General features: G+C 48.8%; 1 protein-coding gene and 1 long non-coding RNA gene across 2 annotated transcripts in view; one reads left to right on the top strand and one right to left on the bottom strand.

Annotated features, from left to right (window-relative positions):
* NEURL1B (neuralized E3 ubiquitin protein ligase 1B) overlaps positions 1 to 1,238 on the bottom strand; it is a 44,437-nt gene extending 43,199 nt beyond the window's left edge. Inside the window, exon 1 of the mRNA XM_043887320.1 lies at positions 1,050 to 1,238. Within this exon, the coding sequence (XP_043743255.1) occupies positions 1,050 to 1,080 (31 nt within the window). The 5' untranslated portion in view covers positions 1,081 to 1,238. The remainder of the gene's footprint in view (positions 1 to 1,049) is intronic.
* Positions 696 to 3,236, top strand: LOC122683600. The gene is made up of 3 exons (XR_006337787.1): positions 696 to 829; positions 2,291 to 2,372; positions 3,208 to 3,236. It is a non-coding gene; the product is annotated as an uncharacterized LOC122683600 (long non-coding RNA).
* Positions 3,237 to 23,678: the final 20,442 nt, after the last annotated feature.

Below are 23,678 nucleotides of genomic sequence, written 5' to 3'. Positions count from 1 at the left end.
AATGGGGTGATACCTTCCTTTCCTCCTAAAACCTCACATGTGTGACCCTCACCTTCTTCCCAGGATGCTACAAACGCCCAGCCTTAAGGCAGAATAAAGATTTATTCTAAAGATTTGGGGGCGGGGAGGAGGGTAGGCAGACAGACACAGATCCCAATCTCAACGCGTCCCCCCCCCCAACACTAGCAACATGACCTTGGGTGTGTCATTTCCCCTCCACAGAGCCTCAATTTCTTCAATATAAAACTGGGATACACACCTTTACCGCGAAGCTTCTTTGCATACTGGGCACTGAGCCTCCAAGCCTCTGAGCAGCGCTGATCTATCCCTACAGTTACCAGGTATTTTCTAGCAAAGCCTTCGCCAGCCCACGCCCACCTTTTCCCAGCTCTGAATCCCCCTACTCTGGCCCTGAAAATTCTGGGGTTGTATTAATTACGGGGCGATGCGCTCAGCAGCGGCGGCTGCGAGGGGTCTAGAGAGCCCCCAGCTGAGCGGACACCAGAGGGGGGCGCAGCCGGGGTGCGCGTGGGAACGTGGCCAAACCAAGCAGCATGTGCCGCGGGGGCGTTGAGCGGCTGCTAACTGAGGTACCCCTGCGAGCACCCCCCGCCCCCACTCTCAGCCGCTGCAGTCTCGGCACAACCGGCGGCTTCTGGCCGTCGGAAGCTCTGAGAAGCCTGGCTCCATTCACGCCCCGGAGCGCCCCGGGCTCCTTCATCAACGCCCCCCGGCTGGAACAAAGGCAACGCGGGGCGCGCAGCATCGCCGCAACGGCCCCTTCGCGCATCTAGCCAAAGCCGGGAGAAGGAGCACGGGGGTCCCCAAGGTAACCAGGACGCTGTACCCGCCCTCCCGGAGCGCAAAGCCCAGCCGCTCCGCGCGCGCTGAGCCGGGAGTCGGGAGGCACTGGAGACTCTAGCCCACGGCGCCCGCCGAGAGCACTAAGGGAAGTGGGGGTGGGGTGGCTCTCCGGAAGTCACCCAGAGGGTCCCCCGAGGAGAGGAGAACCCCAGCGCCTGCCTCCCGGGCAGGGCTTCCCAGCGTACCTGGAAGGGTCCTGTGCACCGTGTTGCCCATCGCTGCGTCGGGGCGCGGCGTTGGCGGTGGCGCCGGCGCCCTCGGGACGCAGGGAGGCTAATTACGTGCTGGGCCGGGGACCCGGGCCGGGGTCTGGCTCCGGGGCATCGCGGCTGCACCGGCGAGCCGGCGGGCTGCAGCTGGGGCGGGTGCCGAGAGGGAAGCGGCAGCAGCAGGAGGAGGCGGAGCCACCGGCCCGGGCCCGCCGGCTCCGCCCCCGCCTCCCGCCGCCTCCAACCACGCCGGGAGGGGCGGGGCCGCGGCTGCCGCATCTTTTGAAAGTTTGCTCCGGGAGGCGGGAGGGGAACCGCCGAGCATCCCGCTCTCGCCGCTCCCGCGCCCGGGTCAGGAAGGCGCGATGGGCGGTTGGGTGCCCTTGAGGGTGTCAGGCTCGTCAGCCTGCTGGCCTTTCAGTCATTAACGCCAACATTTTGAGAAGGCCTAATGCGTGCCAGGCTCTGGGCCACAGGGGGCCAGCCTCTCGCCCGCAGAGCTTCTGTGAGAGGGTGCGGGCGTGCGAAGGGTCCGGAACGCAAACACGGAGCACAAGGTCACCTTGGACAGTGTAAAGAGCTTAAACAGTCCAACCAGGGTGACAGGTGGGGGTGAGATCTTGCACCTACAAGTGGGAGAAACCTAGGCAGTGTCCAAAGATTGGGAGGAGGGAACCTATAAATCATTAATTAAAATATTTATTGAGCACATCCTAGGTGCCATGCGCTGCGCTGGGCACTGTAGATACAGACAATGCATGCTAGTAGTGAAGACAGCAATAACAAGCAATTAGGATCAGATAATACAAGGATCAAAGCCAGGACGGAAATAAAACAAGACTGATGGGGTGACTCTGTGGGGCTTAGGGAGAACCTGGGAGCAGGCCAACTCCATCTGAGGAACAGCAAAGAATCAGCATGGGAAGAGTGGGGGACAGCGTCTCTGGCAGAAGGAGTAACAGGCATTCCTCATTCATTCATTCACCCCACCTCTCCAGTAGGGGAACCCAGATCACACTCAGTAGGGCATGAAGCCTGCTAACCCCTGTCCTCACAGGACAGGGCTCCATTTTTCAGATCAAAACACGGAGGCTTAGGAGGTGCAATGATTTGCCAAAGAAAACCTAATTTCAACCCAGTTTTTTTTCCGACACTATTTTCCATGCTCTTGTTTCCCTTGTGACTTTATGAAATATGTTATTACCCCCACTTCTCAGACAGGCAGATTGAGCCTCAGAGAGTGGAGAATAGGTGCCTCAAACTTCCGAGTAAAGCTGGCTGGAGCTGTGTGAATGAAAGGTGGGTATCTGGGAGAGACACCTCCCCACACCAAGTTCAGCTGTGGTGCCTTCTGCCTGGAGTGCCTGGTCCATCCCAAAGGGTTCTTGTACTTCAAGGTCAGGTTAAAGTCTCCACCTCTGGGAAGACTGTTCCCCAGCACCCCTGATTTGTCACATATGCTTGAACATAAGGTGGCCTTGTGTTTGAGTCGCTGATTTCTCATATTATGGCTGCTCTCTCAGTCAGCTATTTTTTTTTTTTTAAACTTGAGGTCCTGTTTAATGTACCCTTAGGAAGGGTACATTAGTTTCATATACCCCCAGTCCATGTGAGTTTGGGATGTATATAGAGGTCAGTATTATTATAAAAGGAGTCTAGAAAAGTTTACTCATATAAAACAGTGCAATGCAAACAGTATTTTGTGACTGCAAGTGTCCCAAAGGGAAGGTCACAAAGAGAGGGTGTTGCCAACAGGCCTTTTAAAGGTCACTTTCAGAGTGCTCAAATAAGTGGCAGTGCTGTGCAAATAAAAAATGCACGCCTGCAAATGAAACCCCAGCTGTCCAAATGCTCTGCAGATGGTACCTGCGGAGGGAACAGTGGCCCGTGGTCACCTGACATGTGGATCCAACAGAGCTGTGTTTAACATCTTGGTCCCTGTGGTTAAGGTGTGCTCTGGAAAACCAAAAAGTCTTCCCCCTGCCGTCCCACCAGATGATGGTGACACTGATGTCAAAGTCATGTGCAAAGAATTTGAACCAAGTAGTTTCTTGAAATTTAGACTGAACAAAAGCATTCTTTCCAAATTAATATTTTATATAAAGAAGATTTAAAATATTTATCTCTCAATAAGGTCTTCCCTGGTGGCTCAGTGGCAAAGAATTCGCCTGCCAGACAGGAGACATGGGTTTGATCCCTGGGTCAGGAAGATCCCCTGGAAGAGGAAATGGCAACCCATTTCAGTATTCTTGCCTGGAGAATCCCACGGACAGAGGAGCCTGGTGAGCTACAGTCCATGGGGTTGCAAAAGAGTCAGACATGACTGAGCGACTAAACAACAACACCAATCTCTCAAAAAAGAAATAAATATTATAAATAGACTTCTCTCTATCTCATCTCCACCCCTTAAAGTTTATATTGTTCACCTTTACTGTGCGTCTTTTATTGGGAGAATAGACATTGCCCTTAACCTTTACTTGGGTTACCAAGCAGTCACACGTATATGGTAGTTGCTCACCTCCTCTGAGGTCCCTCTGCACTTCGTCTTTTCTGTTACTTACATCTTCAGGGCAAGTGGTTGTACCTGTTACCCTTCCATCCTCTCTAGTGGCAGATGAGAAGCGTCCTGTGGGCAGGACCCGGGACATATTCACTTTGAATCCCCAGTGCCCGCAGTAAGAGTCACATACACATTTGAACAAACTGATTGCACAGAGGCATTGCTGTGACGTGGGAGAGGAAAGGAGAGAAAGATGGAAGAAGGGCGGGAGGAAGGGATGGAAGAAGGAAGCGTAGAAAAGAGTTGTGAACAATTTGTATGGAAATACAAAAAACCTCGAATAGCCAAAATAATCTTGAGAAAGAAGAATGGAACTGGAGGAATCAACCTGCCTGACTTCAGACTCTACTACAAAGCCACAGTCATCAAGACAGTATGGTACTGGCACAAAGACAGAAATATAGATCAATGGAACAGAATAGAAAGCCCAGAGATAAATCCACGAACCTATGGACACCTTATCTTTGACAAAGGAGGCAAGGATATACAATGGAAAAAAGACAACCTCTTTAACAAGTGGTGCTGGGAAAACTGGTCAACCACTTGTAAAAGAATGAAACTAGAACACTTTCTAACACCATACACAAAAATAAACTCAAAATGGATTAAAGATCTAAATGTAAGACCAGAAACTATAAAACTCCTAGAGGAGAACATAGGCAAAACACTCTCCGACATAAATCACAGCAAGATCCTCTATGACCCACCTCCCAGAATATTGGAAATAAAAGCAAAACTAAACAAATGGGACCTAATGAAACTTAAAAGCTTTTGCACTACAAAGGAAACTATAAGCAAGGTGAAAAGACAGCCCTCAGATTGGGAGAAAATAATAGCAAATGAAGAAACAGACAAAGGATTAATCTCAAAAATATACAAGCAACTCCTGCAGCTCAATTCCAGAAAAATAAATGACCCAATCAAAAAATGGGCCAAAGAACTAAACAGACATTTCTCCAAAGAAGACATACAGATGGCTAACAAACACATGAAAAGATGCTCAACATCACTCAGTATCAGAGAAATGCAAATCAAAACCACAATGAGGTACCATTACACGCCAGTCAGGATGGCTGCTATCCAAAAGTCTACAAGCAATAAATGCTGGAGAGGGTGTGGAGAAAAGGGAACCCTCTTACACTGTTGGTGGGAATGCAAACTAGTACAGCCGCTATGGAGAACAGTGTGGAGATTCCTTAAAAAACTGGAAATAGAACTGCCATATGACCCAGCAATCCCACTGCTGGGCATACACACTGAGGAAACCAGATCTGAAAGAGACACGTGCACCCCAATGTTCATCGCAGCACTGTTTATAATAGCCAGGACATGGAAGCAACCTAGATGCCCATCAGCAGATGAATGGATAAGGAAGCTGTGGTACATATACACCATGGAATATTACTCAGCCATTAAAAAGAATTCATTTGAACCAGTCCTAATGAGATGGATGAAGCTGGAGCCCATTATACAGAGTGAAGTAAGCCAGAAAGATAAAGAACATTACAGCATACTAACACATATATATGGAATTTAGAAAGGTGATAACGATAACCCTATATGCAAAACAGAAAAAGAGACACAGAAATACAGAACAGACTTTTGAACTTTGTGGGAGAATGTGAGGGTGGGATATTTCAAAAGAACAGCATGTATACTATCTATGGTGAAACAGATCACCAGCCCAGGTGGGATGCATGAGACAAGTGCTCCGGCCTGGTGCACTGGGAAGACCCAGAGGAATCGGGTGGAGAGGGAGGTGGGAGGGGGGATCGGGATTGGGAATACATGTAAATCCATGGCTGATTCATATCAATGTATGACAAAACCCACTGGAAAAAAAAAATAAATAAAATAAAAAAAAAAAAGAAAATAAAAACACTAATTTGAAAAGATAAAAAAAAAAAAAAAAAAGAAAAGAGTTGTGAAGAAATGAGTTTTGGTTGCTAGTAGCCCTGGACTTGGGTGTGATCAACAGTGATGTGTGCAGGGAGAAACAAAACAGGGAGGCATCAGTAGAGGTATAGTCTGTAGAACAGAGGAGGAGTCTGTTGTTCCAGCGCATGATTAGACCTTTCTGGGAGAAGTTGCTTTGGTTACAGGCACCACACTTGAGAAGGAAGACAAAACTGCTCCACAAAGGTGGGTCAGGTGGCTTTGGGGGAGAGGGCGATCCCAGTCAGCCAGGAGGTGTGTAAACAGGAGCAGAGGGTGCGGAGCATCCTTGGGCTAAGACAGCAGCCTCTAGTCATGACCTCTCCTGGCTCTGACTTTCACACAGCCCCCTCCCCCTTAGCCACATCCAGAATCCAAGAGACAATCCTAGCCTCCCTTGGCACCAGGACCCACGCTTGGGCTGCAGGGGCCCCTGGGTGGGGCTGCTTCCCCTGACTGTGCGGTGTTGGCACAGCCTCCCATGGCAGTGGGCAGACGGAGGGCCTTGGCTGTGCTCCCTGGCATTGCTCCCTCTGGGCATGCCCTAGCAGATCCTGCCCCAGGCATAGCAGGCAGTCGGGTGCACCGAGTTGGTGGGAGTTGTGTCCTCTGTAGACTCCTGGGTAAAAGACCCCTTCTTTCAGGGAACCCAAGGGCCTTTGCACAGGCTCCTCCTTGCAGCTCAAGAACACTCAAACCACAAAGCTTTGTTTTCAAACTGTTGCAGGAAACCTCTACTTTTCAGCAAACCCTGATCATCAAACCCTCGATTTCCAAACCCAGTGGTCTTCACCCACAAAAGCAAAGTTTTTTTCAGCTCCTGGTTACTAAGTGCCAACCATGCAGTGGGTATCAGGCTGGACCCTTTGAGTGCTCCTCCTCACAGCCTAGCATAAATGCAATTCCTGTCTGACAGGAGAGGAAACTGAAGCGCAGTGCAAAGAAGGAACTGCCGAGTTCACCCCGCCTGGAGGGGCAGAACGCAGAGGCTTCTAGCTCTCTGCTTACTATACAGAGGAGGAAACTGGCCTCGGGACGAAAAGGCCACTCGTCCAGTGGGGCACAGTGGTGAGCAGAGGTGCCACGTGTCTCGAGTTCTAGCTCCCATCCCTTCATCCCTTCATTCACACCATGCTGCCCTCAAACAGCGAACCATGTTTGTGAGCCACTGACTCTGGCCACAGTTTATGCAGCAGCCAGGACCAAAAGGGAAAGAAGCCTGGGCATGTGGCTTTTTCTCGTCCTGTTCTCTTGCTGGGGAGTACTTGGTGCCAGCATCTTTTCCAAAGGGGAGCTCATCAGTGATACACAGGAGGGCTGAATGGACAGAACCTTCCTCCAGAGTCTCCCTGAAGACACACCAACAGCATTCAGATGGATGAGTCCCATACTGGCCATCTGAAAAGGCCACGCACTGACATTTTCCTGAAATTCAATGGAGGCAGCTCTGCCACAGACTGGGGCCATGCATGTCCTGGACTCAGCTTTCTCATAACATACAGACAGAGCTTAGATGCTCTGAGACACACCGTCATGATGGCCATGGAATGGAAGCCTGAGGCAGGGGCTGAATTTAAATCAATTTATAATCCCGGTAACTTGCATTCACTGTGTAATTACAATGCTAATCACGACGCAGTAATAGCTAATAACATTTATTGAGTGTGGTATGCTGTTTTAAGTCCTCTAGATGATTTAAACTCACAATGACCCTAGGAGGTAGTATTATTAGTGTGCCCATTTTATGGATGGAGAAACCAAATCCTAGAGAGTGCAGGTGGCTTGCTCTAGCCACACAGGCAGAGAACAATCTGACTGAACATGTTAGGTTCTGATTTATTTAATCCTCACAATACCACTACAAGTAAGAAAAGGAGTTAAAGGATAAGGAGCTGTTTTGTATTTGCTGCCTTTTAAAATCTTCCTCTCCTCCAGCAGTGTTAGGGGCCCTTATCATATCTATTCTATAAGGTATTCTGGGAGGCTCAGAGAAGTGCAGAAACTTGTCCAAGCCACACAGCCAAGACGGGAGGACCTTGACAGGAAGCCAGCCTGCTCTGATCTCAGAGTCTGTGTGTTTCTCCTGTTGAGCCCTCAGGTGGCTGAGAGTTTGCAAAGAGCCCAGCCTGGAGTAACCTGGGGGCTGGCCTGCGCTGACCCACCCCTGGCCCAGTGCACAGCTTGTCCCGGCCTGTGAGAGCCCACTCTCTGCGGCTACCCTCCCAGAGCTGTAGAGACCCCACCAGGGGGACCTGGATTTTTAAAGAAAAGTGGGAATAATGAATGTGGAAAGGGCCAAATCCTAGCTACGCTACTTTCTTATTTACCTTGAATCTTGTTGGCTGTGTGTCTCTGTACAGTTACTTAACCTCTCTGAACATCGGTTGCCTCATCTGTAAAATGGGATGACAATTAATAATGCCTACCTGATAGCTGCTATAAACTTCCAAAGAGATTATGATTGCAAAGTGTCTGGTACAGAATAGGTGCTCAAGTGCTTATGAATGAATGAATTGATGAATCAGTAGATAAACCCCAGGGATAGGGGTTGCATCTCATCCAGAGAGGTTGAGGTGCTGGCTGATGGCTCAGGCTCTGGAACCAGACAATCTGGGTTCATAGCCTGGCTTCCCTCCTATCTAGCTGTGTGGCTTTGAGCGTGTTACTTAACTTCTCTGTGCCTTAGTCCCCTCATATAAAACGGGCTAGTAAAAGTACGTCAAGTAAAAAGCCTCACAGGATTGTTTTGAGGATTAAATGAGATAATACATGTCAAGTGCTCAGAACAGTGCCTGGCACATGGCGAATGTGCAATGAAACTCAGTCACTATAGGGAATGTGGGGGAGAATGGCTATATGTACATGTATGACTGAGTCCCTTTGCCGCTCACCTGAAACTGTCACGACGTTGTTAATCGGCTGTACCCCAAAACAAAATAAAAAGTGTTTTAAAAAGACTAAGCAAGGAGATCCAACCAGTCCGTCCTAAAGGAGATCAGTCCTGGGGGTTCATTGGAAGGACTGACGCTGAAGCTGAAACTCCAATACTTTGGCCACCTCATGCGAAGAGTTGGCTCATTGGAAAAGACGCTGATGCTGGGAGGGATTGGGGGCAGGAGGAGAAGGGGATGACAGAGGATGAGATGGCTGGATGGCATCACCAACTCGATGGACATGAGTTTGAGTAAACTCCGGGAGTTGGTGATGGACAGGGAGGCCTGGCGTGCTGCGATTCATGGGGTCGCAAGGAGTTGGACACGACTGAGCGACTGAACTGAACTGAACTGAACTGAAGCCACTGTTATCATTAATTAGTAGTGTAACTACTGCTATTCCTGGAGTCAGTTGCTTGGGGAAGAGGACATTTCTTCCAGAGGGAGGGGACAGAGGAGGGTCATGACGGGAGTCCAGTGGAGGAAGTCTTGAACCCTGTGGTGTCTCCTGTCTTGCCAGGGCTCCTCAGAGCTGGGTCAGAGCTGCCAGTTTTGTGGCTCCTGAGCAGGAGGTTGGAGGGCTTGTGCCAACCTGGGGCCCCGTAGTGCCACTTCAGACCATGTGAGGTGTGGGTTATGCCTGGAAGGCCTGGGACCCTTGGCTTCCTGCCACCCTCAGCTGGCCCTGCCCTGGCCAGAGCATCACGGAGATCACAGAGACTCTGGGGCCGTGTGGGCTGCAGCAGGAAGCTGAGTGGAGACCCCAGGTTGGCAGGGGTCTGGGGCAGATTGGGGTCCAGGGCAGCTGGGGGGGTGCGTCTCCATGTGCAAGGTCCTGATGTCCAGAGGGCCAGGCCAGGCCCCATGGACGGGTTCCAGTGCGCTCTGGGGTGTGGGGACAACCACCGTCTTCCTCCAGCTCTGACGGGGGATGCTGACGGGAGAAAAAGTCCAGCTCTGGGTCCCCGGCTGGGTGCACACCAGCCCGCTACTGCCCAGCCGAGGGTCCTGGAGCTTGTCACATGCCGGCTCTGAGCTTCAAGTTCCTTATCTGTAGACTGGGGACAATAGTTCCAAGCACGAGAATGAAATGAGAAGCAGCTTGGGAAGGAGTTGGCTCAGAGTGGATGCTCAGTCCAGACGACCTGAGGCTGGAATTACCGCAAGTTTGAAGAAAGATCCAGTGAGGAGCACACTTTTGCTCCAAACCACAATCTGTAGTATACAGTGCAATTGGGCTGTGTTTCTTGCCAGGAGCCCTGTGAAGCTAGTAACGTCCAGAGACCAGAGGCGGATCTTCGTGGGACAAGTTGGGGGGTGGGGGTGGGAGGTGAGACCAGGAAGCACAGCAGCACAGTGGGACCGGCGTGTTCAGGACACCCGCATTGCCCTTGCTTGGCTGTGTGATCTCCGGCAAACAACTTCCTTTGCTAAGCCTCAGATTTTTCCTCTGAAAAGTGAGGCAGGCCAGGGTCTGTTGCTGCTGCTGTTCCGTTGCTAAGTCATGCCCAACTCTTTGTGACCCCATAGGCTGCAGTATGCCAGGCTCCTCTGTCCTTCACTCTCTCCCGGAGTTTGCTCAAATTCACGTCCATTGAGTCGATGATGCTATTGAACCATCTCATCCTCTGGTACCCTCTTCTTTTTCCTTCGACCTTTCCCAGAATCAGGGTCTTTTCCAGTGCATCAGCTCTTCACATCAGGTGACCAAAGTATTGGAGCTTCAGCTTCAGCATCAGTCCTTCCGATTGGGAAGGGCACGTGAGGTCAGTGTTCCTGCTGTGGCTCCATGACCTGGTGTGGAGGCTGGTTCAGAGCAGTCTCCTCATCTCTGGCAGCCATTGTAAAACAGGAGAAAGGAGGAGAAAGGCTGGGGCCTCAGCCTGCTCTCCAGGCTGATGGACTAGACTCTTTATTTATTTAGGGATCCAAGAAGCCACCCCAACCCATGCTGGAGGCTCCTCCCCATGGTCTGGTTCACACTCAGAGGTTTCTTCCTCATCATCTGCTCAGCTTCAAATGAGGTGTCTGTGCTGCTGGCTAGAGAAGCTCAGACACCGATTGGGACTTAGAAAGCCCAAATCAGCTTGGGGCTGAAGCACTCACCCATTCAAGACCTCAGATGGGCCTCAGTGTCCTCATTTGCAAAATGGCCATGAAAAATCGGTTTCTGGGTTTTGGGAGCTCAGATGAGTGGGGCTGTGACACTCAGGCCGTGGGTACTACAACCTTGTAGTCGGATGCACAGGGCCAGGTTGGAGCCCAGGATTTAGTCCCACAGACCTGGGTTCAAATCTCGATTCACTTTCTTACTTGCCCTGGTGTCTCAGAGTAATGGGGACTCAATATCAGGCCGAACTCTTGGGGAACAAGGACACTCTATAAACAAGGGACATTAATGCTCTCAGAGAAGTAGATACAGGAAGGTAAATACAGTCTTCTCTCTCCCACTCTGCACCCACCAACAATTTCTGGTTCCTACTTGCTCTGCCCCTACTGGTCCCATAACTGGGGGAAATCTCGAGAGGACTCTTTAAAACTCCGTCCCACAGCCATTGTTGGGGTGGTGTCACCCCCTTGCTGGCTGGGGAGAGTCAGCCAGTGCAGGCGGGACTGGAGGGGCTGGGACTGAGGCAGCGGGGCGGGGGGTGCACAGGGAGGCGGCCCCAGGGCGGGTGCGATGGATGGACGGGCAGGCTGCAGAACCCCAGCACCTGAAAGCAGGTTCCCGCTCATCCAGACGTTTCCCTCACGGCCTCTTTGCCCGTTTCCCTGATGAAGAAACTGAAGCTGGGAGAAGGCAAGGATGTGCCTGCGTCACCCAGCTGAACGCAGTGGACTCACGCCTGTCGTGGGGTCCCTACATGCGACTCACCTCTCACCTGCAGAAGAGATTCCTCAGGCCGAGAGGAAGGAGGCCAGGAGAGGAGGTGTGGGTGTCTCGAAGAGCCCACTTTATCTCCCATCCTCCTGGAGTGGTTAAGAGTGGGAGCCCAGGGCGCAGCGGGCTGGGGTTTGAACCCCAGCTTGGGCGCTCACTGCCTGCGGCCTTGGTCTAGCCACGCAAGCTCTTTGTGCCCCGGTTCCATATCTATGTGTGTGCGCTAAGTCGCTTCAGTCGTGTCTGATTCTTTGTGACCCTATGGACTGTAGCCCACCAGGCTCCTCTGTCCATGGGACTCTCCAGGCAAGAATATTGAAGTGGTTGCCATGCCCTTCTCCAGGCGATCTTCCTGACCCAGGGATCGAAACTGTGGTCCTTACATCTTGTGCATTGGCAAGTGGGCTGTTTATCACTAGTGCCACATGGGAAGCCCCTACTGTAGCTATGAAACGAGACAAATGATAGAAGCTCCTTAAGAGGGTTGTGAGGAGAGAAGGAGCTGATAGACCTGAAGCATTTACATGGGCATCTGGAAATAATTCTTAAGAAACGCGTGACCCACAGACAGCCATGGTTACAGGTTCTAACTTCTGCTTTGATAGGCCTCATAAGCTTCTTTTTAAAATTTTACCTTATTTATTTATTTTGGTTGTGCGGGCCTTCATTGTGGCACACAGATTTTTAGTTGCAGCATGAGAACTCTTAGTTGCAGCATGTGGAATCTAGTTCCCCAACCAGGAATCAAACTTGGATCCCCCGCATTGGGAACATGGAGTCTTAGCCACTAGACCACCAGGCAAGCCCTGCCTCATAAGCTTCTGTTTGCAGTTTTTTGGTCTGAAATCCACATCTAAGGCCTTTCTTGAGGAGGTAATGCCAACTGGATGGGGACCAAGCTAAGAAATGCCCAGAGATCCTCAGTACACACTGTGCACACAGTGTGAATTCACTAACACCTCCTACCACAGGTGATGGTTAGCAAACAGGTGTCACTCACAGAACCTTACAGAGCTCCTGGCCATGATGTTTCCAAAGAGTTTGGAGTCAAAGGAGAGAAAACTTCTGTTTTAATGTCAAGTGAGAAAGGCTGAACACAGAACTGTTAACTCAGAATGATGACAAGTTTATAAAAGCAAAATAAGCAAATACACAATGTGTATAAAAACAAGGTGAAAGGAAATGCATCAAAATATGACAAGTCATTTTTGCTAAGTGATAAGGCATATGGGCTTATTTTCACTCTCTACCTGTTGGCAATTTAAAAAATTTTTCTATTTATTTATTCATTTTTTGGCTGGGTGGCACATGGGATCTTAGATTCCCCAACCAAGGATCAAACCCAGGTCCCCCGTATTTGGAGTATGGAGCCTTAACCACTGGGCCACGAGGGACGCCCTGTTGGCAAGTTTTAAATGTTCTGTATTGAGCATGCATAAAATTTTTCTAATGGGAAAGAACTCAATAGACTACTTTTCAAAGATAGCATTTTATCTGGAAGCTGAACCACTGCCTGACCCATCCTTAGCATGTTGGGATGGGTTATCAATTCTTGCAAGCAATGGGACAGGAGTATGGCAGATAGTGCTTAGTTCACACGTGTTCACTACGTCCCAAGTCTGGGTCAGCTTCCAGGTGTATAGGTGTGCGGGGAGTGGGTCTGGGGAGGGGTTAGGCACAGCTCAAAACGCCTTGGTACCAAGCTGGCAGGGGGTACAAAGAGAACATTCTGGAGATGTTGCTGTCTTCACAATTTTGCCATAGCCAAATGTTGCCTGTGTTATCACTCACTTTAGAGATTTGTTTTGTTTTTAAATTGGTTCACCTGAAATATATTCAGAAAACTGTAAACATTATTGAGAGGAATCCAAAAACTAAATGGAAGGATATATCATATTCAGGAATTGAAAGATACAATATTTTAAAGAAATCAATTCTCTGCAAACTGACTTATACATACATGCATACAACCTAATCAAAATCCTAACAAGGATATGTGTGTGTATGTAACTTAAAAAACAGGTTGCAAAAATCTATGTGGAAATACAAAGGGTAAATGATAGCCATTTTTAAAAAATAGAGAACAAAATAAAAGGATTCACTCTACTGGATACCAGTACCTATTATGAAGCAAAGTAAGACATGTGGTATTTGTACAAGGATAGACAAATAGACCAATGGAATTGAGACAGATGCCAGGCATAAATCGACTCATGTTCTGTGACAAGTGTGACATTACCAAGCAGTAGGGAAAAGGGACAATATTTTCATGACTTGTGCTGGGCCACTTGGATACCTGTATAAGAAAAAAAACTTCATCCCTACCATATTCACTATTACACAACATCAATTTCAGAGGACTTGTAGACCTGAATGTTAAAGGTGAAACAGAAAACTTCTAAGAAGCAAATATCTTTATAACCTCAAAGTGGTTCGAAATATATTTTAATAAGGCATAGAAAGTGCTAACCATTAAAATGGATTGATAAAATTGACTGAATTAAAAGTTAATATTCTTTTTATCAAAAGATATTAGTGAGAAGATTAAAAGGCAAGTTACAGAGTGAGAAAAAATACATCATACACCACAATCAACAAAGGACTCGCTTGTTTCCAGAATAAACACAACTACAAATTGATATGAAAAAGACCAATAACTCAATACAACCAGTTTGTTTCATTGAGCTTTGCTTTTTTCTTCTTCATAGATTCTAACTATTTTACAACTTGAATGTTTATGGCACCCTTGTGTTAAGAAAATCTATCGACACCATTTTTCCAGCAACACGTTTTCACTGATGTCTCTGTGTCACAGGTAATTCTCACAATATTTCAGACTTTTTCTTTATGGTGACCTGTGATCAGGGGTCTTTCTTGTTACCCTTGTAATTGTTTTGGAGAGCCATGAACTGCTGCTACCACTAAAGACAGAGAACTGTTGTGTGTTCTGATGCTCCACTGACTGACTGGTCCCATCTCTCTTCCTCTCCTCGGGTCTCTCTATTCCCTGAGACACAATCATATTGAAATTAGGCCAGTTTAATGACCCTACAACAACCTCTAAGCATTCAAGCGAAAGGAATAGTCACATGTCTCTCACTTAAAATCAAAAGCTAAAAATGATTACGATTAGTGAGAAAGGCATGCAAAAAGCTAAGACAGACCAAAAGCTAGGCCTCCAGTGCCAGTTAGCCAAGCTGTGAATGCAAAGGAAAAGTTCTTGAAGGAAGTTAAAAGTGCTCCTCCAGTGAACACATGAATGATTAGAAAGCTGAATAGCCTTGCTGCCAATAAGGAGAATGTCTAGATAGAAGATGAAACCAGCCACAACCTTCCCTTAAGGCAAAGCATAATCCAGAACAAGACCTAATTCTCTGCAGTTCTCTGAAAGCTGAGAGAGGGGAGCAAGCTGCAGAAGAAAAGTTTGAGAAGCAGAGTTTGGCTCATGAGGTTTAAGGAAAGAAACTGTCTCTATAACATAAAAGTGCAAGGCAAAGGAGCAAATGCTGATGTAGAAGCTGCAGCAAGTTATCTAGAAGATTTAACTAAGAGAATTCATAAGGTGTCTACACCAAACAACAGATTTTCAGGGTGGACAAAACAGCATTTGACTGGAGGAAGAGGCCATCTAAGACTTTCATAGCTACAGAGGAGAAGTCAAGACCTGGCTTTGAAAACTTCAAAGGACAGGCTGACTCTCTTCTTAATGAGCTAATGCGAGTGGTGGCTTTAAGTTGAAGCCAAAGCTAATTTACCATTCTGAAAACCTTGCATCCCTTAAGAACTGTGCCAAATCTACTCTGTCTGTGCTCTGTGACTATAACAATAAAGCCTGGATGACAGCACGTCTGTCTACAACATGGTTTACTGAATATTTTAAGCCCACTGCTGAGATCTACTGCTCAAAAAAAAAGATTTGTTTAAAAATATTACTGCTCATTGACAATGCATGCACCTGGTCACCCAAAATCTCTGATGAGATGAACAACAAGATTAATGTTTTCCTGCCTGCTAATGTAGCGTCCATTCTGCAGCCCATGCAATCAAGGAAGGCTTTGGATATTCATGTCTTCTTATTTAAGGCTATAGCTACCATAGATAGTGATTCTTTTGATGCATCTGGGCAAGGTCAGTTGAAAACATTCTGGAAAGGGTTCTCCATTCTAGATGTCATTAAGAACATTCATGATTCATGGAAAAGGTAAAAATTTTATCATTAATAGGAGTTTTGAAGAAGTTGATTCCAACCCTCATGGATAACTTTGAGGGGTTCAAGACTTCAGTGGAAGAAGTAACTGCAGATATGGTGGAAACAGCGAGAGAACTAGAATTATTAATAGAAGTGGAGCTGAAAACGTGGCTGAACTGGTGCAATCTCATGATAAAATCTGAATGGGTGAGGAGTTGCTTCTTCTAGATGATGAAAGAAAGTGGTTTCCTGAGATGGACTCTTCTCCTGGTGAAGATGCTGTGAAGATGGTTGAAATGACAATGAATGATTTAGACTACAACATAAGCTTAGTCGCTAAAGCAGCAACAGGGTTTGAGAAGATTGATTCTAATTTTGAAAGGTGTTATACTGTGGGTAAAATGCTATCAAACAGCATTGCTTGCTACAGAGAAATCATTTATGAAAGGAAGAGTCAACTGAAGTGGCAAACTTCATTGCTCTCTTATTTTAAGGACTTGCCACAGCACCCTAACCTTCAGCAAACACCGCCCTGCTCAGTTGGCAGCCAGCAACACGGATTCAAGACTCTCCACCAACAAAAGGGTTATGTCTCCCTGAAGGCTCGGGTGTTCTTAGCATTTTTTATCATAAAGTATTTTTTAATTAAGTTTTACCATCTTTAGACATAATGCTATTGCATACTTAATAGACTACAGTATAGTGTAAATATAACTTTTGTATGCACTGGGAAACCCCAAAATTCATATGACTTGCTTTATTGCAATATTCTCTTTTTTAAAAGATTTTTTTGATGTGGATCATTTTTACAGTCTTTATTGAATTTGTTACAATATTGCTCTTGTTTTATGTTTTGGTTTTTTGGTCACGAGGCATGTGGGATCTTAGTTCCCCAACCAGGGATCGAACCCACACCCCCTGCTTTGGAAGGTGAAGTCTTAACCACTGAACCGCCAGGCAAGTCCCTGCAACCTTCTCTTTATTACAATGATCTGGAACCAGACTTTCAACATCTCTGAGATATGCCTTTATAAAAACAGGAGAAAACCAAGGACTTCACAAGAATATTCCAATTGCCAATGAATATATAGAATAGTACTGAATCTCATCAATAATCAGGGAAATGAAAAAAATCAAAGTCACAGTGATATAACCATGGCACCCCAGCCAGGCTGGCTAAAATGTAAATTTTTGACAACCAAGAACTGGCAAGGATGTGGAGCAACAGGAACTCTCACACACTGTTGATGAGACTGTAAAGTGGTGCAGTCAGTATCCGGAAAACAGTGTTAAATACTGTTAGAGTTATACACACATGTGCCCCATGATCCAGCAAAACTCTCCTGCCTATTGACTCAACATAAATGTCTGTTTATATGAACCTAGAGACCTATTCCTGAGTGTTCCTAGCCAAACAGCCCCAAACTGAGAACAACCCAAACGTCCATCAACAGCAGAATGGTCAATGTACTGGGGAGTGCTCAGACAACGGAATGTCATTCAGTGATGAGGATGAAGTATAATCCACATACCAGTCTGGTGACTCAGCCACATAATGTCCTGTGAAAGAAGCCGGGTACTCGTGAGCAGATATGACATGACTTTATATGATGTAGAAAAACAGGTATGTGTAGGTTATAAAAGTGGGCGGAAAAGTTAAGATGTGACTATCATAAAACTCAGAGTAGTGGGCACCTTTGAACAGGAGGGAGGGGTACCAATTGGGAGGGACCCAAGGGAGGGGCTTTTGAGGAGCTAGAAATGTCCTGTTTCTAGACCTGGATGTTTGTTTTATGATAAATTATTGAGCTGCACATTTCAGTTCTGATGTGAGCTTTAGTCACACACAATATGGTTTCTTAGTGCCTGTTATGTTTCACAACAAAAAATTTAAAAGAAAAAATGCTTCCACAACACCAGAGGGAAGGCCATTTGAAACAATCTAGCCCTGGAGGGAGGATCCCTGAGGCAAAAAAACAAGGTAGTGTCAGGAAGAAGCACAGATGGCATCACTGAAGTCTTATTTCATCTAGGATGGCTCAGTTGTAAAGACTCCTCTTGCCAATGCAGAAGACGCAGGTTCAATTCCTGGATTGGGAAGATCCCCTGGAAGGGGAAATGGAAACCCACTCCAGTACTCTTGCCTGGGAAATCCCAGGGACAGAGGAGCCTGGCAGGCTCCAATCCTTGGGGTCGCAAAGAGTCGGACATCACTGAGCACACGTGTCATATGCCTTACCAGTCTTAGAATTAGAAGCAGAATTCAAGAGAGAGAGGGGTGATGCAGAGATGTACATCAGCATGTTTACGAATTGGAAAATAAATGCATATAGTTTTCCAACTGAAAGTCAGCCACCCTGGCTGCGCTGTTTGGTAGAGATGGTCAGCTGTCCAATTTTCGAGATGGAGTTTTGGGAAAGATGTATGAGTGGGATCTACAGCTCCAAGGTCAGGATGAGATTTTACTTAAAGCATTTGTGGGGTATACAGCATGCTGAAAGTTTTGTAACTATTTACTTTTGTAATAAAAAACATTTAGGTGCCGACTAAAAATACTTGTGTGTCGTAGGTAGCTTTCAAAATTCTTTCAGGGGCGATGCGAGCTCCCAGTGTGAAGTGTCTTGACAGGTGTATGAATAAACAGAGAGGCAAGCCAGGCCCTCCAGGGGAGGAAGAGCATGGGCAGAGGCCAGGGAGGGCAGCTGAGCTGGGAAGGAGCTGGGGGAGGAAGGAAAGTGGGGGTCTGGTCTCCGGGGGAGCCCCAAAGGGTCAATCCTGGGGACCTGCAGGAGGTGAGCAGGGAGAGGCTGAGGGACGGGGAGGCAGAGCCCCCTGGGGCCAGCAGGAAGAAAAGGCGAGGGGCTAGGGGCCTCTAAGGGAACAGGTGGTAAGCAGGTGTAGGAGAAAAAAGCAAAGGAAGGGGCCTCCCAGGTCCCCGGCTGTGTGTGGCCTCAGCTCTTGAAAAGATCCAACAAAATAGCCCCCCTCCCCTTTTCTACCTTTCAAGCAGCTGCCTTGAAAAGGCCTTGTGCCCACCCCTCTGCCCCCAGCTCCCATGCCCCACTACCAGGGGCTCTCAGCAATGCTGGCCTTTCCTGGCCAGATGTGGGGGGCGGTGGGGGAGCACAGGGGAGGGAAGTGGAGGCCATCCACCACCTAGCCCTGTGCCTGGGGACAGAAACCGCTGGGGGTGACTCTATCCTTCACATCTCTTTTTGGAAAATTGTTCACACAAAAGACAGTGGCTATAATTAAAAATTAAAATTTCAAATAATGCCGATATTGGCAGAAAGATCAAAGAGACACTGTGAGTCTCCACTGCAGCCAATCTGCTAGGTATTCTTGCTACCGCTGGTCAAGTTCTCCCCAAGAGAAAACAGCCAGGTCTTTGGAATCAGTCAGGATGTGCATCCTAGCTCGGCGACTGCCGTGTGACCTCGGACAAGCTCTTTACCTCTCTGAGTCGTATTTCCTCATCTGCTAAATGGAGCTAGGTTGAGTACCAATTTCAGAATACTGATGCAATGCTCTGGGTCCTCCACAGCTTGAATCTCCACCCCTATCCCTCCTCCCCACCCCTATCTCCACCCCACTCCAGCCAAAGTTGAAAGAGGTGGCTATATCACCATGGGGAAGAGAGTGGAACACTCTGGATACTGTTCCTGGCCCACCCACATTCTCAGAGGGAGCTGAGGCCCCTGCACTAAGGAACATGCATTCTAGTGAACAAGACAGACAAGAAACTAGTGGGCATGGTAAGAGGGAAAATAAATCAACAGGAAGTATGGGTGGCCTCTCCAGCCAGGCAGTCAGGGAAGGCTTCTCAGAGGAGGGGACCTTCGAGGGAAGCAGGAAGGAAGCCAGGTGGACATCTAAGGGAAGATGCGCCAGGCAGAGGGCCTGCAAGGGAGGAGCTAGAAGGCAGCCTTGTGCAAATGCTACCCCTGACATAGGTATCACCTGAGGAAGGGAAGGCGCAGAAGAACAGAGAACCTCGCTCAAGGCCACCTAGGAGCTGAGTGGCTGAGATAAGAGTTTTCAACCCAGGTATTTCTGACCCCAGGATCCTTGACCTTGAAGCCTCCCCAGCTGAATGCTGGCTGCCTAGCACCCCTCACCTTATCAAAAGGTCATGGTGCTCCTCTCTTCCCTGGAAGAGTAGGGGTGCAGGTGGGGGTGAAGGAGGGGTCCTGCTTAGTCAGCCCTGTGGTCCCCTCCTTCCTGGCCAGTCCCTGCAGAACCCTGTCCCTCCGGTCTCTGCAGCCCCTGAGCTGGACGCTGGGTGAGCGTTCCAGAGCCACACATCCCTCTGAACGGTCCAGCCCCTCTTGGCCACCCTGGCAGAGACCGGGATTCCTGCATGGCCAGGGATGTTTTGCTACCTCCTAGGACTCGAATAGCTGAGTGCGCAGAGCCATCTTTGACTCGGGCTTCCTGGAGTTGCAGGCCACTCTCTGGCCTCAGGTGCCCCAGTTGAGGACTAGGGTCATTGCTCAATATTAATGAGCAAATTAATGAGTGAAGAGGGAGTGACCTAATGAATGAAAGGGATGCGCAAGCAAAGGAGAGTGCTGGCAGGCAGGAGGCTCCGGAGAGGTCAGAGAGGGAAGCTGGTGGGTGGGTGGGGCATGCTACAAATGTCCTGAATCAGCTGGGCCTCCTGTAACCTTACCCGAGTCTCCTGTGCCCAACTGTGAAATGGACCCATTATGGACTCTGCGAGCAGCACATGCCTCTCCCTCCTCCTGGCTTAGTTCTGGCCACTGGCCAGAGGCCGTTTAGGCTCTGAAGGCCCCTGGCCACACTTGAACTCACAAACGCAGGAGGGGAGCCGCAGGGATGAACAGCTCCTGTTTGCAATGCACACCGGCGAGCTTGAGGGTTGGCACTTCCGGCCTCTCAGCAGCCCTCACGGTGGGTGCTGGACCGAGCGTCCCAGCGCAAGGATACACGGGGGCGTCAGAGTCACTCCTGGGAGTCCTACTGCGGGGGCCCGGGGTGCACCCCGCGCCCCCAGCCCCGAGGGCACAGCCTCCGTGGCCACAGATCTTTCCCTAGGAGAAGCTCATCCTGACCGGTCTCTATGAATCTCTTCCTACCTTCAGCCTGACTGTGGGGGTGGGAAAGGCGGGGCGATATTTCAGGACCCATCACATTGCTATTTTTAGGAACCAAGCTGCATGTACCTGTCCCCCACCCCCGCCTCCGCCACCGGGAGCAGAAGCTCAGATAAACATCCGCTCACCCCAAATAATTCCTTAAATAAAGCAGCTACATTTCGGCATCCCCTGTACTGGAAATATATGCTCCTTAGATTTTTAATATCACATGCAGTCTGCATAATTTTAGCCCAAGTGCATCGGCTGTTGACTGTTTTATTATGTGAGTCACTGTTTGGGGCGTGAGGATAATGGGAGAGACTAGCGGGCTCAGTGGGTGTGGGGCCCGGCTCAGTCCTGGTGGTCTCTAGGAGGGGTCTGGGTTCTCGTCCTCCAGGGAAGGGGCAGCAATCATGGTGAGGCCAAGGAACTCCTGAGCTGGGCTTCCTCCATCCGTTCTGCTCCCAGTAGGCCGAGTCCTCCCGCTGCTGCATGCCCTAGTTGAACCCCTCCTGTGGGGTCCCCGCAGTGGATAAAAGCTCACCTCCTGACCTGCCCACAAGGCCCTCTCTGCTCTGGCTCCTGTGGACCTTGCCCAACCACCTGGCATCAGGCTGGCCTGTATTCTCCATGCTCTTTAAGTACTCTGAGCATCACCTAGCTTCAGGGCCTTTGCACCTGTGGTTCATCCTCCCTGGAACTTTTTTCCACCAGACTCCTGAGTGGCTTCATCTCATCATGCAGGTCTCAGTTCCTGTCCTGTCCTCAGGAAAGTCCCTGAGACCTTGACCGTCTTGACTAGTGGGGCTTAATCTTCCTGCCCCTCTTCTCTCAGGATCAGGTTATCTCAGCCTTCTATTTTTTTCAAATCTATGCACTTAAAATATTTTTTAATTAATTTATTCTTAATTGAAAGATAATTGCTTTACAATATTGTGTTGGTCTCTGCCATACATCAGCATGAATCAGTCACGGGTACACGTATGCCCCCTCCCCCTTGACCCTCCCTCCCACCTCCCACCCCGTCCCGCCCCTCGAGGCTGTCACAGACCCCGCTTTGAGCTCCGTGAGTCACTCAGAGAATCCCCACTGGCTGTCTGTTTTACACGTGGTATTGTATATGTTTCCGTGCTGTCAGCCTTATGCTTTATTGTCTTCAAAGACTTTATGTAATTCAGATAGGGTTACTTGTTTATCGTCTTCTTTTCCCTCTGAAAGGCCAGCAATACAGGAGCAAGAATCTCATCTGATTTGTTCACCCCTGTACCTTCAGATGTGAAATATAGAAGGTACTCAATAAATCGCCGTTGAACCAATGAATGAACCCTCAGCAACGCTATTGCCATTTCTCCCATGTTATATTTAATAGATGACGAGAGGTTAAGTGACTTGTCCAAGGTCACACAGCCTGTACATGGGCATCCCCCTGGGCCCATGAGCCCCACAGGAGGTCTGGAGCTGAGAATCCCCCACAGAGCCCAGACCCGCCTTCCCTCCTCAGTGAACAGACCTTGAGGGACATTCAGTGAAGGGCTGAGGAAAGTCTGCCTAATTAACCAGTGCGGGGGCTGCCAAGCAGAGAGGGTGGGCCTTTGACCACAGCCCATAGGACAGGAACTCTACCCGCAAGGATGACTGTGTCCTTTGGGCTAGCAGCACTGAAAGCAGACACCAGAGTTTGCTGTCGTCAAGTCAGGTTATTACGGGGCATTACTGTCACCACAAAGGGCCTTGGAAAGAAGGTGACGGGAAGAGACCTTTCTGGAAATTTCCGAGCCAACTCCCAAAACCTTTCACCAGCTTAGAGGGAAGGGAGCTCACACTTACTGGGCTCCTTTGTTTTTATTGTTCAGTTGCTCAGTAATGTCTGACTCTTTGCGACCCCATGGACTGTAGCACGCCAGGCCTCCCTGTCCTTCACCATCTCCCTGAGTTTGCTCAAATTCACATGCATTGAGTCAATGATGCCATCCAACCATCTCATCCTGTCACCCTCTTCTCCTCCTGCCCTCAATCTCTCCCAGCATCAGGGTCTTTTCCCATGAGTTGGCTCTTTGCATTGGGTGGCCAAAGTTTTGGAGCTTCAGTCCCAGCATCAGTCCTTGCAGTGAATATTCAGAGCTGATTTCCTTTAGGATTGACTGGGCTCCTACTGTGTGTCAACTGCCACACGAGGTGCTTTCCTTATGCTTTCCCATCAAATCCTCCATGCCAACATGGGAGTCATGGACTGGTGCCCTGGTGCACCAAACACAAGGTGCTGTCCATCATAAGATGCACTTTGATTTCAGACATACTGAAATGTGAGCAAACGTGACTTGTAGAATCTGTGAAACCTGGAATTGCTTCATCTTATAAACAAAGACTCTCAGGCTCAGAGGGGACCAGTGGTGATCAGTCAGGGTCCTCCAAACCGCTTGGTCTGGTTCCCCACCCTCTCCACCATGCGCCCAGCTGCCAAGCCTCTCTGCTGTCCCTCCTGCCGGGAACATCCTTCCCGGTCACCCCCCCACTTCAGCCTGGTGAGCTGCACGGCCCAGACGTGACCCCCTCTTTGACTCTCCCTGGCTTTGGCACTCTGTGGACGAGTCTCTGTTGGCAGCTTGACCTGGAAAGCAGCTCATCGGTTCTTCCAGGGTTCTCCATCATCTGTCAGAAGTCACATAGATAGTCACCTGAGGGGCTTTGTTCCTCTGTGTCATGGATATAAGAACCATGAGGGGTGGGTGTCTGAAATGCAGAGTCCCAGCCCTTGACCCTAGAATTCCTGATTGGCTAGGTCTGGGTGAGGCTCTGGAATCTGGGCTTCTACAACCCTACCCTGTGATTCCTTTGTGGGAGGCTTTGCAAGTCACTGCCTTAAGCTTTAGAGTCTGAGGTCATTTTGACTAGCAGTAAGGCCCCCAGGAGTCTGCCCCATGAACTGAGCAATCAGGGCTCTTCTGGTTGTAAAGTGGGAAAGCAATACAACAGTAAGCACACCTGCCCAAAACATTTATTTCTATATT

The sequence above is a fragment of the Cervus elaphus genome, chromosome 25 (assembly GCF_910594005.1).
Source record: "Cervus elaphus chromosome 25, mCerEla1.1, whole genome shotgun sequence".
In the NCBI taxonomy this organism is placed as follows: domain Eukaryota; kingdom Metazoa; phylum Chordata; class Mammalia; order Artiodactyla; family Cervidae; genus Cervus; species Cervus elaphus.
Note: the sequence above shows the minus strand (reverse complement) of the source record. Positions and strands in the feature narration are given on the sequence as shown.